The 17,145-nt window shown below is 37.8% G+C and overlaps 2 protein-coding genes across 3 annotated transcripts; one reads left to right on the top strand and one right to left on the bottom strand.

The window, feature by feature from the left end:
* Nucleotides 1–1,719: 1,719 nt before the first annotated feature.
* On the bottom strand, nt 1,720–2,364 carry C7H11orf71 (chromosome 7 C11orf71 homolog). The gene has a single exon (XM_045556525.1). The coding sequence runs from the start codon at nt 2,166–2,168 to the stop codon at nt 1,779–1,781; it is 390 nt and encodes a 129-aa protein (XP_045412481.1). The 5' UTR covers nt 2,169–2,364; the 3' UTR covers nt 1,720–1,778.
* A 1-nt stretch (nt 2,365) lies between these two features.
* RBM7 (RNA binding motif protein 7) lies at nt 2,366–9,463 on the top strand. 2 transcript variants are annotated; one of them, XM_045556523.1, is made up of 5 exons: nt 2,366–2,596; nt 3,531–3,693; nt 4,362–4,449; nt 6,045–6,138; nt 7,972–9,463. In XM_045556523.1, the coding sequence occupies exons 1-5, from the start codon at nt 2,501–2,503 to the stop codon at nt 8,332–8,334; spliced, it is 804 nt and encodes a 267-aa protein (XP_045412479.1). In that variant the 5' UTR covers nt 2,366–2,500; the 3' UTR covers nt 8,335–9,463. The 2 variants fall into 2 exon arrangements, with proteins under 2 accessions (XP_045412479.1, XP_045412480.1); XM_045556524.1 differs by having other exon boundaries at nt 2,410–2,596; nt 6,048–6,138.
* Nucleotides 9,464–17,145: the final 7,682 nt, after the last annotated feature.

Here is a 17,145-nt window from a genome sequence, read left to right as displayed (position 1 = left end):
TCCATTGTATACTATTAACTAACTTTTTAGATATCTGAAATAGTACTGGCTATAGATTATCCTTGGGAAAATTGAGAAAATAGTCACTCAAATCATTTTTTATGTTCATATGAGGAACCTCATTTGAAAGGCTGCAAAACTCTATAATTCACTAGCCGTACGAGCTTTGTTAAAGTTTACTTCATCTCCTTCAGGTTCACTTTCTCAGCAACAAAATGAAAGTACAACACCTCTCTTAGGAGCTGCTGTGAGAATCAACACATACATATAAGGCTCTCTAAGAAGACAGATCTTATCTATATGTTGACTCTAAACGCCTAATGCAGGCACAGAATAAGTCTCAATAAACAATGAATAAAGCCCTAGTGGTGCATTGACTTGCATACAGTACTCAATAAAAGGTAGCTATTATTGTTCTTTCAACCATTCTTCCTATGACCTGGTTTCTAGACCTTTCACTATATTAATCATTCTCCTATATGAAGGTATCTGGTTTATCAACACTCTTTAAGATGTAATTCTAACAATTCAATGCTGTGTGGTGTGTGGCAATTTTGCTTTATCTGAACATAAACATTTTAAGAAAGTCCAAACAGACAAGAGTCCACCGGGGAAAAAACTAGTCTAACTGCTTACAGTAAGAGCTGGCACTTACAAAAGCCACTAACTTTCCCTCAATACCACCCCTTAAACTTCAGGGAATGTACAGTTAAGAGAACAAAATTATCAGCAAATAAGGAGTGATAAACTAGCAAGGGGAACCAAGATAGTGCAGTATTATGGAAAGCTACTACAACCCGTACTTATTTTTATTATTATACCTCATGAACAGCCTCCCCATCTAGAATATACTCCTTGATGGCAGGATTGTGTGAAGTTCATCCACAGTGCTAACCAAAGAGAAGACCCCTAAATATTGTTGAATAGTTGAATGAGTAAAGACAAGAAATTTCAAGGAAGATGCTACAGTGAACAGATGAACTGTTTTCTGAAAGAAGACTGTAGGTCTAATGTTTCAATCAATGTATTTTGGGACAGCAAATTCAGATTAACAAGGTGGGATTGAATGCAAATAGAAAAATTACAAATATAAAGTAAAAATGTATTTGGAGACTTTGGCAAAGAAAGGAATGTAACTTGGTTTAACACTTTGAAAGAACTGTAAGGTTTCAGGGTTTTTTGTTTTTTTTTCTTGTTTTTAGTGTGATGGAGACTGGAGTTTGTAGATATTCCTGGAAAAAAGTGAAGGGCGAGATGGAAGATGGTAAGTTCTGGGTAAAAGATGGGAGGATAAGCCAGTGTGATAAAAAGGAGCATTTCTTTTTCACCAACAGAAGGTAAGGGGAAGAGTCTGAGATAAAGAGAGGAGGCAGTTAAGGAAGCTGGAATTACAAGTCTCAAGGTGAGTGAGAGAGTAGGTTGAGGAGGGGAGGTAAGACTTGAGGAAATTGGGATAAATTTGGATTTTTTGTTGTAAAGATGTTAACAAAAGGTGAGCCCCTGAGGAGGGTGGTCCCATCAACTCAGCTTTGTTAATAATTACTTAAGAAAGTCCCTTCTGCCTCCTTCCTAATCCAATCATTCTGGCCGCCTAAAACCGCCTGAACTAATCAACAGTAAAATTCCCCTCTGTGCCAGGACATATTGACAGTACTCCTATGTATCATATAAAATAAAAATGTATCCCTCTAAAAATAAGACTGCCGACACACCAAGAAAGGATTTTTAGAAAGGCCTTGTTCGCAAGCTAATTGAGGGGCGGAGAGAGGGCGTTCCTTTTAAGCAGAAATGCGAGCTGCGATGACACCCCCTAATGCAATCAAGCGCTGTTGCAGTACTCTTCTTAGGAGATCCAGTTTAACCCCGGGGACCGGGTAAGGCGAGAATCTGGCTTGGCGGCTTCGGTTTCGACTATCTGGTTCCCTCCCCTTTATAAGGCGGGTCAAGCTTCGGCCGCCACCAGTCAGTCGACGATTCTCGATTCGAACGCTCAGTCGCACCGCCTCCCGAGGTCCCAGATGAGTCGCCTCAGGCCTGGCGACTAGGAAACTGTCCCCAGAGACCATCGCCAGCGCTGAAGCCGAGGGGGTGAGGTCGCCGTGGGAAGCGCGGTAGCCCACCGTGTTCCCTTGGTCGCCGGCAGAGAGGGACACGTTGCTCAGGGCCATCTTCAAACACTGCCCACAGTACTTGGGTTACGTCCCTCGGTCAAGGTCGGCCCCTCGCGGCTCCACAGATCAGTCCTGCCCGTTTGCGACGCGTTAACTACCTACACTGGAAGCCATACCTAAAACTGCGGCAGATCGAGAAGCCGCCTTTAACGGACGCTCTCTTCGCGAGCATGCGCAGTCCGCCCACGCACGCCGACGCCGTCCTAGAGCCAGCGTGAGAGACGTTTACGTCGGTGGCGCCTGGGAGCGCGAGGTCGCGGGGTTTCCGAGAGTGCGCAGTGGGTGCGTCGGCCACGACCCTTCGGCCGGGTTAGGGGGGTGACGCTGAGATGGGGGCGGCGGCGGCGGAAGCGGACCGCACTCTCTTTGTGGGCAACCTGGAGACTAAAGTGACCGAGGAGCTCCTGTTCGAGCTTTTCCACCAGGTAAGCGGCCGGGATCAGCCCTTTTGCCTTTCGTTTTTCTCTTCGCCGAGGGCCCGGCCCAGCGGCTGTCCCCGCTTTCTTCGCGCGAGCTCGGCAGTCCGGCAGGACACCCGACTGGGCGGCTGTTGGGGGGTGAAGGGCGCGCTTGGGAAGTGAGCGCTCGCCGGGTTTTGGTTTATTAGAAGAACCCTAATTAGTTCAGGCCAGAAGTGACAACACTTAGGGTGGTGGAGGGATCCTCAGTCAAGCGTTCCCCAGGTAAAGATTCAGGGATCCCACGGGATATAATGCGTGTGGGGTCTTCGCTGAGCAGTGCTTTTTCCTCTTCTTCCTCTTAGGATGTCTTTGGTTTATGTGACTGGGAAGTTACATTTCAGTTTCTTTGTCAGTATCTTTTTTCTACTTAAGTTGCTTCATAAAATTGTAGTGTCATTAAAATATTTAAAATAGACTCAAATACTCGATAGAAAAGCAGCATTTTAATGCTTGTCTATTAAAATACGTGAAAAATTCTAAGTATCTTGTTTCCCCCAGCCCTATCCCCTAATAACTGGTATTGTATCATTAGCAATACAAAAGTGAATTTTTAGTGCGAGAAAATCATTCTCTTGCTCTTGACAAACGTTGTTTTCCGTGGAGTGGGAAAATGATAGGTGTCTGTCACCTCGTTGAAAAGTCTTGCAGTGCTGTGAATTGTAAAAGTGATTGTGTTTCCAGTTTCTTATGGACTCCCTTCCCCAAATAAGTTAATCTAATTTTCAGTCATAACTAATATTTTTACTCTAACGAAAATGGAAATCTATGTGCATCGTTTTAAAAAAAAAGGTTTTTTTTTATTACATTTCTGTTTTTTAACTTCGTAGTCTCTTTTGATTGTAAAATTTGAGTATTTTCCTGAAATTGCCCTATTTAAGTTCTAAACACTTGTTTGTAGGCTGGGCCAGTAATAAAGGTGAAAATTCCAAAAGATAAGGATGGTAAACCAAAGCAATTTGCATTTGTGAATTTCAAACATGAAGTATCTGTTCCTTATGCAATGAATCTACTTAATGGAATCAAACTTTTTGGAAGGCCCATCAAAATTCAGTTTAGATCAGGTAACTAACTGTTCAATGATATTGGGGGGGGCAGGTTGTTTGCTGCTTGCTTTTTGTTATTAAATTTATTGTTGAGTTTTAAAGAATCTCTCTTTTGGTTGAAAATACTTTCTTAAGCTTTCTAAATAGCAACCTTTATATATCTCTGAAAGTGGGTAATATTGAGACATGGATTTTGAAAATTGTAATTTTAAAACTGAGTTTAAAATTTCATTTTGGGTTAGTGAAAAGTACATAAACTATATTGCTAAGAGAGTTGGGTTTGGGTGCTCTGAAAGAAGCAAAGATTCATGCTGAAAATACTTCCGGCTGTTTTGTAATTTACTTTTACGTATTTTGATTCTTGATCATGTGAGGATGAATCTTTCCATGTATCCAGCCTTAAAATTTAATGTGGGGATCAGAATATTATGACCACATTGGATATTTATACACTGGATAGTACCTTGTTTGGAATGCTTTGTTTTGCATGTCTTGTATTATATATACTTATAGTTTCACTCTGTTGAAACTGTAAAGCAGTCTACAGCAATCTGAGATTTTTCTCTTTTAGACTGTGTGAAAGACTTTTCTCTTTCATACCTTTTTGGAGTGATTTAGGATACAGGAGATAAAATTTCAAATTAACTTTTCTATCAAGAAGAATATTTCACATTATTCCATTTTAGGAAGTAGTCATGCCTCACAGGATGTCAGTTTGTCATATCCCCAGCATCATGTTGGAAATTCAAGTCCTACCTCTACATCTCCTAGCAGGTAATATTTCTTTCATATTGTTAAAATAATTTATCTTGGATAATGGTTTGAAAACGCATGAATGAATAACTTCTTTCTTTATGTTCCTATCTTTTTATTCTTTTGCTGTATTACTTGCCATGTTGGATTATTGTTACAGCTCTATTTTAAAGGGACTATAGACAGACACATTGTATATAGTCCCCTTAAAATAGATACATATGTGATTATATGTTCATTTGTAAAGCTATACCCATGCCTATATATACATGTACAGTACATGTATACAATTGAAACAAAATTTCTCACCCTTACTACTTGCAGTGCACTCAGTTTTACCAGTCATAATGGGCTTAGTTCAAGAAAGATTTAACAAGTACCTGTCATGTGTCAGGTTCTTCACCACCAGGTCTTTTACATATATGATCTCATTTATTCCTCACAATGGTCTTATGAAGGTAGGGATTATTATCTCTACCGTATATGTGAAGGAAATGAGGAATAGCGGTTAACTTGCTCAAGTATGAACAGCTCATAAGTAAAGGGCTGGGATTCAAACCCAGGCAGTGTGATGGAGCCCAGCTACTATGATAAACTGCCTGGTGGAGCTTAAAGTCTAGATGAAGACACATACTTTTGTGACTGCCTATTTAGGATAGAGGGTTTGTCATTTTTATACTCTTTGATAATATATATTAAATTGTACTTTCCCTCGTTAACTTATATGAAGATACATAACCTGATTTAAGAAATCCCAAAATAAAAAGATCCAAACTAGAAGACATAGCATTGGTTATTTAATTCCAAAGATGTATTTTAAAATAATTCAAACATTTTTAAACTGAGTTTTCCTGTAGAGTAAGTTACCTCTTTAGGAAGTGAGGAATTAAGGTATAAATACTTAAAAGTAATATCCTATGTATGTTACAGAACTCTAATTCCTTACCTCCCAAAACTTGTTTCTCTTTTCTGTTTCAGTAAATGTCTACCCAATTGCTCAAGCCAAAAATCTAGATTTTATACTTTATTTCCTCTGTTTCCTTCATCCCTCATATCCAGTCAATCAAATTCTTTCCATTTTGGTTCTCATCTTTTTCTGTAAAGGGATATATATTTAATATTTTAGACTTTGCAGGCCGTACAGTCTCTGTCTCTGCCATTGTAGCACTAAAGTAACCATAGATAATAAAAAGCAAAAGAATGTGGCTATGTTCCAATAAAACTTTGTTTAGGAAAACTAAATTTGGCAGTTTGGCCCACAGGCTATAGTTGCTCACCCCCATTCTAGCCCTTCCCTCAGCTGGAAAGGTTTTGCTGCCTCTAGGTAGTATTGGTATTTAGCTCTCCCTTCAAATGTGTCCTTTTTGGAAAGACAGTCCCTGACTAGCCGAGCTAAAATATTACTTATTTCTTTTCACCTCTACTTGATCATGAATCATACATTTTATCTTAAAATTGAAAATATCCTGTTGTCTGTATTCTTAACCTAGCTCCATTAGAGCAGATACCTTGTGTGACTTGTCCATTCTCACCTTGAGTACTCTGCCTTGCTAATGATTGGTATTTAGTAAATATTTATTGAATGAGTGATTATATGTTGGTTTTCTTATTTTTAGCAGATATGAAAGGACTGTGGATAACATGACTCCATCAACACAGATAATTCAGAGATCTTTCTCTTCTCCAGAAAATTTTCAGAGACAAGCAGTGGTAGGCTGATATTTTTTCAACTTGAGTTCCTATTAATAAAAGTAAAATCTTAATTAGTTAAAATGTTTGTGTTATATCAGATGACTGGTTTTCAGTTAAATTTGCTAAGTAGAAGTTTTTATTCCTTAAGTTTTTAAGACATAAATTAACTTTTTAAATTTAATTTTTTTTTTTTCCTGAGATAGGGTCTTGCTGTTACCCAGGCTAGAGTGCAGTGGCATCATCATAGCTCACTGCAACCTCAAACTCCTGGGCTCAAGTGATCCCCCTGCCTCAGTCTCTGGAGTAGGTGGGACTACAGTCCATGCCACCATGCCTGGCTGATTTTTCTGTTGTTTATAGAAATGAGATCTCCTTCTTGCTCAAGCTGGTCTCAAACTCCTGGCCTCAAGCAGTCCTCCTGCCTTGGCCTCCCGAAGTGCTAGGGTTACGGGTGTGAGTTACTGCACCCAGCCTTAAATTAAATTTAATTATTAAATTAACTTTTTCTCATTTTTGTTAGACAAGCATGATTTTTATAGATTGAGCATTCATTTTAGTTTTCATTGGGCTGAAATATATACTTAAAAAACTGAAGATAAATAGAAATAAAACTGTGTTTTACATTTGTATTTCTCTTTTCACCTACTGTTGCTGTGTTTGTATGTATACAAATACTGGAGAGTCATTCTCTGCTCTTGCAACCTATCCTGAGTGAATTCTTATAAACTCTCTTTGATATTTTAATATACTAAAGTCTTCTAGACCGTTCCTTCTTGATCTTTCCAATTTTTGGTGGTAATACCACCATGAGACTAGGTGTAAAATGTTAGCTATCTTTTACTCTTCCTTTGTCTTAACTCATTCACCACGTCCTTCATTTTTTTGTTTTCAGTTCTTACATTCATTTTTTCCTTTTTATTTTCTTTGCCCAAATCACAGTCTTGCCTTGTTGCCCCCAGGGTTTTGTATGTCAGAGGTCTGCAAAATATTATAAAAATATAAAAATGAAATGAAATTGAGACCAGTATTAAGGAATATCATCTTTTTTTGTACATTATTACTAATTTTTTCTCATTTTACTATGGACCATTTAAAAAAATCATCATGGACTAATATCTATCCACGGGCAGGATTTTGGAACCACTCATCTAGTCAGTTATTATGTCTCCTCCTCACTAGTCCATCTTGCACACCATTTCAGAATTAATATTATAACCCTGATTTGCTTATCTTTTTTGCATGTTGACTTTCCATTGATTGTAAGATAAAGCCAGACTTTCTCTAGCCTACTTATTAGGCATTCCTATCATCTGATTCCAGTAAACCCTTTAGCCTACTTTCCATTGTTTATTGCTTATTAAGAGCTCTACCTGTCTTAGACAGAATTACTTCATATTCTATGAACCTATTCTAAGTCTTCCTATTATCTTTGTGCAATTTCCTTTCTTTGGTATACCTCCCCTTAAAATATTTTCTTTAAAATAGTTCATGCATTGTTTTAATGCTCAGATTATATGCTACCTTCATGAAGCCTTAATGATACTGAGCTCCTAGTTCTTTACATGTTTATTACACAATGATTAGTATTATAATCATTTTGTATGACTTCTTCCCTTCTAAGTTGTATTCTTGAGGGTAAGGAGTATTATTTATGTACCGATACCTTGTAGCTATTCATTGGAATGAATGAAGCTATTTTATTTTACTACTTTAGTTGTGTTTAACTTAGGATTCATCTAGGCAGAGTGATTTTGCTTTTCCTATATATTATCCATTTGGTTAACTGACCAAATATATATTGGCTTTGATATCTAGAAGTATTAACATTTCCTTGTTTTTCTCTACCTTCAGATGAACAGTGTTTTGAGACAGATGTCATATGGCGGAAAATTTGGTTCTCCACCTCTGGATCAGTCAGGGTTTTCACCATCCGTTCAATCACATAATCATACTTTTAACCAGTCTTCAAGCTCTCAGTGGCGCCAAGATACAACATCATCACAGCGTAAAGTCAGACAGAACTCTCATCCCTACGTAGCAGATAGACATTATAGCCGGGAACAGCGTTACAGTGATCATGGGTCTGACCATCATTACAGAGGAAGCAGGGAAGATTTCTTCTATGAAGATAGGAATCACGATGGCTGGAGCCATGACTATGATAACAGAAGAGACAATAGTAGAGATGGAAAATGGCGTTCATCTCGACACTAACAAGTGTTAAAAAGACACTCCTTATAGGGTCATTTTAGGCCCTTTGACTCAGTTGATCTGGAAATAATTTTGTTGAAAAACTGTACAGAGCAGCTTTAGAAGTTGACACATTTCTTTGTAAATTTTTTAAAACCTAGTTACAATTTACTACAGAAATGAGAATTGTTCCAGTTTTATTATATTAATAACCTTTCACCTCAGGGTTTTATGAAGAGGAGTGGGTTTTATGCAAAAGAAAGTGCCACAATTCCTAATCATTTTAGACACTTTGGGAAGGGATGAATTATATAGATTGATTGTGTGATAAAGTAAATATTTTAATTATTTGTTATCTTTTTGTATTGCAAGAAATTTCTTGTTAGTCAGATTTTGGTGTGTATAATAGTAAACATACAAGCTGACACTCTGAAATGGCTATTGGTATTTTGTTAATAGAAAATACAACTTTTCAGTGATTCATTTTACTAACATTTGAGAAAGCTTATTGGTAAAGTTAGAGGATAAATCATATTGCTTAACTTCTTAGAGAATTTAAGTATAAATTCTGTGACAGTCTCTTGAGTTTTACCCTAGTTAAACATAAAAGTGTAAATCTACACATACTGTTTCATTCTAAAATTTTAGAATTTGTGCATTATGTTTGTATGACTGAAGTCACTCAGGAAGTTAAACATCTCTATGTATATATTTTTACATTGAAAATTCAGTGTTAGTATAAATCCTTTTCAGGAAGAATAAAAATGTCAATGTGTGGTTAGACAAAATGGTAAAATGTTTTACTGAAAGTATACTTTTTTGGAAAAAAAAAATTCATGAAGCTTGTCGGTGCTGCCTCTGTCATTCAAACTTTAAAAATTTTAACATTTGCAAAGTACCCACCACGTCTATAAGAACACATTTTATGGAGATTGTACAGGTTGCTTTTTTGTTTGAATCTTTGAAAGAATTTAGTCTTAACATTTACTGATTTTAAAATTTTAAAATCTTTTTTAAGGAAACTTGTGTGTATCAAGATACTGTTCCCCTTTCATTGCAGAGTTTATAAAAATTCCATGAAAAATATGGATCCTTTTTATTACCACAACATTTGTACTATGTTACTTTTTAATATATTAAAAACATAAAAGGAGGAGTGTGTCTTATTTTTGTAGCATCATTACAGAGACATTGTATACGAAAAAAAAAATTAGCAACATACTTTATTCCATGATTGCTTGGTGTTAAGAATGTTAGTTCTTCAACTTAGAGTATCCTGAAATACATCTTTTGTACATATCAAACCTGATGTGTCATAATCAGATTTTCAGTGACTCCTGATTATAGTTTGTTGCACTGTAAACTAATTTAGTCACCTTCCCTGGTCTCTAGGAGTTCGTGCGCTCAGATTTTCTGTTTCTAAATGCATTGAGTTTTTCTTGATTTAGGTAAATGGAGCTATTCAACTACTCAGCATAGAGCTAAGAAAGAAGTTCTATTTGCTCAAGCAGTCTAGTAGTGGGATTTATTTCTAATGAGTCTGTTATTTTCAGTTATCAATGAAAACTTAGGTTTGTAGATATTAGCAAAGTTTAATACTACTTTATTATAACTCATCTGTAGGTGAGCTTCTTTCATACTGGTTCTCAGGTTATCCTAACTCAGAATAATCTTTCTGGGGGGAACGTTGTGAAACCCCAGTGAATTTTTTTTCACTTTAGCTCCACTCAGTTGAAAGTAACCAAACTAAATGCATGTATTGTGGTAAATGAAAAGAACAGCACAGCCTTAAAAGAATCGAATACAGTTGGTGAGACAACTCATCTAAGTACAGGTTGAATATCCTTTCCCCAAAATAGTTGGGACCAAAAGTGTTTTGGATTTTGGAATATTTGCATTATACTTACTAGTTAAGCATCCCAAGCCCAGAAATCCAAAATACTTCAATGACCATTTCCTTTTCTTAGTGCATTTTGGATTTCTGGATTTGGGATGCTCAACCTGTGCTGAGAGCTACAAGAATAGAAAGGAATAAGAAATTACTGTTGTGAGAGAGCAGTTTCTCTTAGAGCAGCAGTTCCCAGCCTTTTTGGCATCAGGGGCCTGTTTCATGGAAGACAATTTTTCCACGGATCTGGGGGATTGAGGGGATGGTTTCGGGATGATTCAAGTGCATTACATTTATTGTATAATCAAACCTCTCTGCTAATGTTAATCTGTATTTGCAGCTGCTCCCCAGCGCTAGCATCACCGCCTCAGCTCCACCTCAGGTCATCAGGCATTAGATTCTCATAAGGGGTGAGCAACCTAGATCCCCTACACGCACAGTTTACAGTAGGGTTCCAGCTCCTGTGAGAATCTGATGCCCCCACTAGTCTGACAGGAGGCAGAGCTTATGCGGTGATGTGAGCAATGGGGAGTGGATGTAAACACAGATGAAGCTTTGCTCACTCACCTACTACTGTATGGCCTGGTTCCTAACAGGCCTTGGACCATTACTGGCTTAGATTGGGGACCACAGTCTTAGAGTGTTTTCCATGGAACACTGGTCTTATAAGGATTCTTTAAATGTTTGGAAGACACTGTGTATTAATAATGTGTGACTTTGAGAGTCAACAGCACTATAAAGTTTTGACAAGTACTAGAGTAAAGGAATCTCTTTCTTTATACTTAATATGTTCCACTGTTCCCCATCCAAAATAAAAAAAATTTTACATTACTTCTAATTATGTTGTGTATGCCTACTTTCCCCGTAGTCACTGCTGCCATCCTAGAGCGGGCAATTTATCTTGAGAGGATTACTCAATCACCTTGCTTCCAGTCTTCATTCTTCAAATTTCATTCCACAGTGCAAGACTTGCCAATGTTAATCTGCTATGACTCACCTAAATTAGCCCTGGTCGTAACTCTCCTTCAGTCCATCATCCTTGGCTGACGTTTCTGGCTATGAATTCCATCCTGTGAGCTCCATCCTGCATGGCATCACGTTAATTACCTGGTATTTGCCAGAGGATTTCTTTTCCCAACTTTTATAATGGTTTCATGAATGTTTGAAGAAGACTTTGTTTTCTCTGTGTCAAAATTCTGTCTTTAAAAAATGCCTTCCTTACCTAACAAGATTTGTAAATCAAAAAGTCAGATTGAGGAGTCATTTAAAAAAAATTAAAATTATATGCATTTTCTTTTAATTTAATACATACAAATAGACATTCATTTACCAGTCTTCTGATGCAGGGCCAAGGCCTTTTTCTTAAGATCTAAGTGCACTTGTTGGAGTTCAGTGGGAGGTCTTGTATAAATCACTACCAGACTGCATTGCCTATGATTTCTAGTTTGGGTTTCTTTATAGTGGAATGCAAATGTAGAGAAACGAGTATTCACGTTTTCTAGGATTCTTGCCCAATTTTTTTTACAGTTGTTTTTTTTACACTTAATCTGACAGCATATTTTTATAGAGATTCTTATTAAATCTTTACAAAATATTCAACAAGTTTTCTAGAAACAACTACTATTTTCACATTCATATTTCACTAGTTTACATGATATTTAAATTATGAACTTGTAAGCAGGTCTGGAACAACTTAGCTCAGGAGAGCAAAAGTGGGTGAACATACAAAAGTGCCTTACTAGTCTCTTGCCCTCACATGTTAAGAGCATTGATGTTTATTACAGAAAGAATAGAGAACATCATTTAATCCAACAAATCAGGTATATGGAGTTTTAAAAAGGCTTCTAATATGGTAAATAAGGCTTGTTTATCATATTTTCAAATCCTTTGTATTTTTATCTTCTTGATCTTTTAATTCAGAGAGAGATGATTTTACTTTGTCATTTTCTCTGAGTATGGCTCTCAGGTTTTGCTTTATATATCCCCAAACCATACCAGATGCAAAGAGAATTATAACATCTCTTCATCATGTACCATGATTTTTGTCAATGTAAATATCCTGGCCATTTTCATGCTTTTAACTTTTTTTTTTTTTTTGACACAGAGTCTCACTTTGTTACCCGGGCTAGAGTGAGTGCCGTGGCATCAGCCTAGCTCACAGCAACCTCAAACTCCTGGGCTTAAGCGATCGTACTGCCTCAGCCTCCCGAGTAGCTGGGACTACAGGCATGCGCCACCATGCCCGGCTAATTTTTTCTATATATATTTTTAGTTGTCCAGATAATTTTTATTTCTATTTTTAGTAGAGATGGGGTCTCGCTCAGGCTGGTCTCGAACTCCTGACCTCGAGTGATCCACCTGCCTCGGCCTCCCAGAGGGCTAGGATTACAGGCGTGAGCCACCGCACCTGGCCTTATGCTTTTAACTTTTAATCCTATTTTGTTTTATATTACTATTGTCTCATCTTTATTTTCATTAATATTTGCCCAATATGTCTTTGTCTATTGGTTAATTTTTAATACTTCTCTGTTGTTTGCTTTTAGTAGTGTCTTTTATACTAAGATATGTTCTGATGTATTCCTGCTATGCTTGCATGTATGTGTATGTTTATAATATTGACCACCTTTTCTTTCTTCTTTTTCTTCCATCTACTGAAGCATTTCATAACCCTGGGTGCATACAATAACTACCTAGGAACTTTTCAAAAAAACAATAGTACCTAAACTTTACTCCAAAATCTCAGGGGAGGAAAGTGATATCAGTATTTTTTAAAAGATTCTAATATTCAGTCAGGTTTGAAAACTCAAATGTCATACTATTTCGATTTCCTTAATGTTTCCCCGTAAATTCTCAATAATCACAAATTTATAGTTTTCTGCCAATGGATAGACTGAAACAAGTGTATCAGTCAAGGTAAAATCAGAGAAGCTGAACTGAGAATGATCCAGACTAAGGGACCTTAGTCAACCTTATGCAGCTGTGCTTGCTAGAGGAGCTATCTGTTGGCCTGCATCTGTTGGTGTTGAGCGTGAAGTTACCATAGGTCAGCCAGACCAGTAGTTGGGAAGGAAAGCTGAACAAGAACAAGAGCAGGGACAAACTAGAAACTTCCAGAAAAAAATGGAGATTGCAACTGCCTCTCATTACTCCAATTTATGTGACTTGGATGGCCCGAGGCCTGCAGGAGTAGCTGGCACACTTAGCTATAGAGCTGCACGTATCTTTGGCCCAGGACTCAGAAAAGCTTGAGGAGATGTTGCAGGAGCTGGAGGAGCTGCAGGCTGGCTGCTACCCTCCACACCAACAACGTGAGCCAGATCAGCAACAATGTGCATGAGGTACCACAGTGCTGGCCCCCGCAGTGGTCTTCCAGAGTGTAAAAATTACAGCTGCTGCTTCCCTTATGACTTCCAAATCTCAAGCAAATTTCTCTGTGGCCAACTGCATTGCAATTCGGACACTGAGTGCCTGGAGTTAGGCCAAACTTCAGAGGTTAATGGCTCATTCTCTATGAGATCTACTCTCAAGTGAGATACCAGCCACAAGCTCAGGGATTCCCAGGTCACCCACATGTCTGACCAACTGGCTACAAATTTAGAGGTTCCCACTACACCTCAGGTTTGATGATTTGCTAGGAAAACTCACAGAACTCAGGAAAAAGTTATACTTAAGATTACAGATTTACTATAGCAAAAGCATACACATCAAAACCAGCCAAAAGATGAGATGCACAGGGTGAGACCTAGGAGGGTCCCAAATGTGAAGCTTCCATGTCCTCTCCTCATGAAGTCAGGAGGCGTTGTGTATTACGAGCAAGAACCTTATCTGAGTGTCAATGTCAAGCGTTTTTATTGGGGTTTCATTACATAGGCACCACTGATTAAATTCTTGGCCACATGATTGAACTCAATTCAATCTCCAGCTCCCTCTCCTCCCAGGAGGTCAGACTGATACCGCATGGCTTAAAGCCCCAACCCTGGGATCACACGATCAACCTTTCCAGCATGGCCAGGCCTCATCCTGAAACCATCTTGGCACCTGCTGTGAGTCATCTCAGTAGCATAAATGATCAGGGCCTACCAGGAATAATAAAGACACTCCTACCACTTGGGAAATTCCAGGAATTTAGAGACTCTCTCCCAGGAACCAGGACAAAGGCCAGTCAAATTCTTTATTATACAATTCTTTATTGTACAACTAAATGGGAACTAGACAGAGAGGGGAATTCTGGGAACCACAGTTCCACCTTAGCCAAGCTTACACAGTAAAAAGCCACCACAACAGCATGATACCTGTCTTCCCTGCGCCACACCTTCAGCACACCTCACGCCCCTTGCTGCTTCTCCCACTTAGTGCTGTATCACAATCGCTTGGATCTTAGTTTCAGATTGCCATTAATATTTTAAAATATTGTCCCTTCTCATCTAAAAAAGTTGAATTCATAGAAGTAGAGAGGAGAATGGTGGTTACCAGAGGCTGGGAGGGGTGAGAGGTGGGGAAAGGGGAGATGTTGGTTAAAGGGTACAAAGTTGCAGTCGGATAGGAGGAATAAGTCCTGGTGGTCTAGTGCACAGCACAGTGATCGTAGTTAATAATGTATTGTATATTTTTAAATAGCTAAAAGAGAGGATTTTAAATGTTCTCACCACAAAAAAAGATCAATATTTGAGGTGATAGATAAGCAAATTACTCTGATTAGATGATTCCACAATGTATACAAGTAATGAAACAGCACACTGTAGTTCATAAATATATTCAATTGTTATTTGTCAATTAAAAATAAAACAAAAAAATAAAAAATCAAAAAAATTATCCCTTCTCTTTCTCCCCACCCGCCCTCTTTCTTTCTCTCTCTCTCTCTCTTTTTTTTTTTTTTTAAGACAGGGTCTCACTCTGTTTCCCTGGGCTAAAGTGCCTCAAATTGTCCGGCTCAAGTGATCCTCCTGCCTTAGCCTCCCAAGTAGCTGGGACTACAGGTGCACACCACCACACCTGGCTAATTTTCAAATTTTTCTGTAGAGACAGAGTCTTGCTATGTTGCTCAGGCTGGTCTCCAACTCCTGATCTCAAGCGATCCTTCCACCTTGGTCTCCCAAAGTGCTAGACTTATAGGCATAAGCCACTGTACCTGGCCTTAAACTATCCCTTAACAGCTACCTTAAGCTTCACACTTACACGATTCTTTAGATTTAATTATTAACTAAGTTTTCCTTTTAGCTCATCAGTGTTTGCTATATCCTACTTCTATTATTATAGAATAACTATAAACTTATACTATTTTCTATAATATATTAAATAAATAAAATGAATTAATTTTAAAGTTTCACACTTCTAAGCGGAAAGCATGATTGACCAACAAATTTGAAATGAGGTATATCTCATTTGGTTTGGGTCTTATATTAAAATGTAGATGTGAATAATTTTTTTTCCCAATAGCTAGCATTTATTGAATATTTACTATGTGCTGAGCCACTTATGACTGTTTTACAGAACAGAAAGTTGAGACTTAAAGAAGTTAGATAACTTCCCCAAGATTACACAATGGTGAAGCCCAATTCATATCCAGTCAGTCTAATTCCAGAGATCAAGCTCTTAACCATTATGTTTATTTTAATTATGTGTAACAGCATCAAAGGTAGGCAAAATTGTTTTTATGGCTTGATATTTGAAATTCTTGTATTTTGTGCTTAAAATAAGAAATTATTTAATTTTTATAATTTTGGCATTTTCCCCTCAGGAAATGACAATTTAAAAGATGCCAGGGGTATAACTACTTATGCAACATTTAAAGTTAGATAGTTTTTATTCAAAATAAAGCTAAATTGAATAGAATCATTATTAAATTTATCTTAATATGATTTTTGAAGTATGAAGCTCTACTGATACACTATTTTTGAGTAAGTAATCATTTTCTTGGTGTAGGTGTTTCTTCATGCAAATGTATTTTCATTTCCTCTCTTTTTGTCATATGGTGCTTTTGCACTTAACAATGTAACCCAGAGGTCTTGAATTGTGATTATTTGGATTCTGTTTGGCCAGCAAACATATAAAAAAGTGCTCGACATCTCTAAACATCAGGAAATGCAAATCAAAACCACAATGAGCACCCCTGTAATCCTAGCACTCTGGGAGGCTGAGGCGGGAGGATCGCTCGAGGTCAGGAGTTCAGGACCAGCCTGAGCAAGAGCGAGAGCCCGTCTCTACTAAAAATAGAAAGAAATGATCTGGACAGTGAAAAATATATGTAGAAAAAAATTAGCCAGGCATGGTGGCACAAGTCCCAGCTACTTGGGAGGCTGAGGCAGAAGGATGGCTTAAGCCCAGGAGTTTGAGGTTGCTGTGAGCTAGGCTGATGCCATGGCATTCTAGCCCAGGCAACAGAGCAAGACTCTGTCTCAAAACAAACAAACAAACAAACAACAAAAAAAACACCACAATGAGATATTACCTAACTCTAGTGAGAACGGCCTTTATCAAAAAGTCCCAAAACAACAAATGCTGGCGTGGATGTGGGGAGATAGGAACTTACACTGCTGATGAGACTGCAAATTAATACAACCCCGGTGGAAAGTAATTTTGAGATATCTCAAAGAACTAAAACCAGAACTACGATTTGATCCAGCAATCCCACCACTAGGCATCTACTCAAAGGATAAAAGATATTCTATAATAAAGACATCTGCACTCGAATGTTTATTAAAATTTTTTATTGTGGTAAAGTATATGTAACACAAATTTGCCATTTTAATCATTTTAAGGTGTACAATTCAGTAGCATTTAGTACATTCACAAAGCTGTGCAACCATCACCCTAAGTACTTCTAAAACTTTTTCATCATCCCCAAACAAACTGTGAACCCATTAAGCAATAACATCCTATCTCCCCTCCCCCAGCCTCTGGTTACCTCTAATCTATTTTCTGTTTCTATAAATTTGTCTATTATACTT

Source organism: Lemur catta, chromosome 7 (assembly GCF_020740605.2).
Source record: "Lemur catta isolate mLemCat1 chromosome 7, mLemCat1.pri, whole genome shotgun sequence".
Lineage (NCBI taxonomy): Eukaryota > Metazoa > Chordata > Mammalia > Primates > Lemuridae > Lemur > Lemur catta.
The sequence above is the reverse complement of the archived record's forward strand: the minus strand, read 5'-3'. Positions and strand labels throughout refer to the sequence as shown.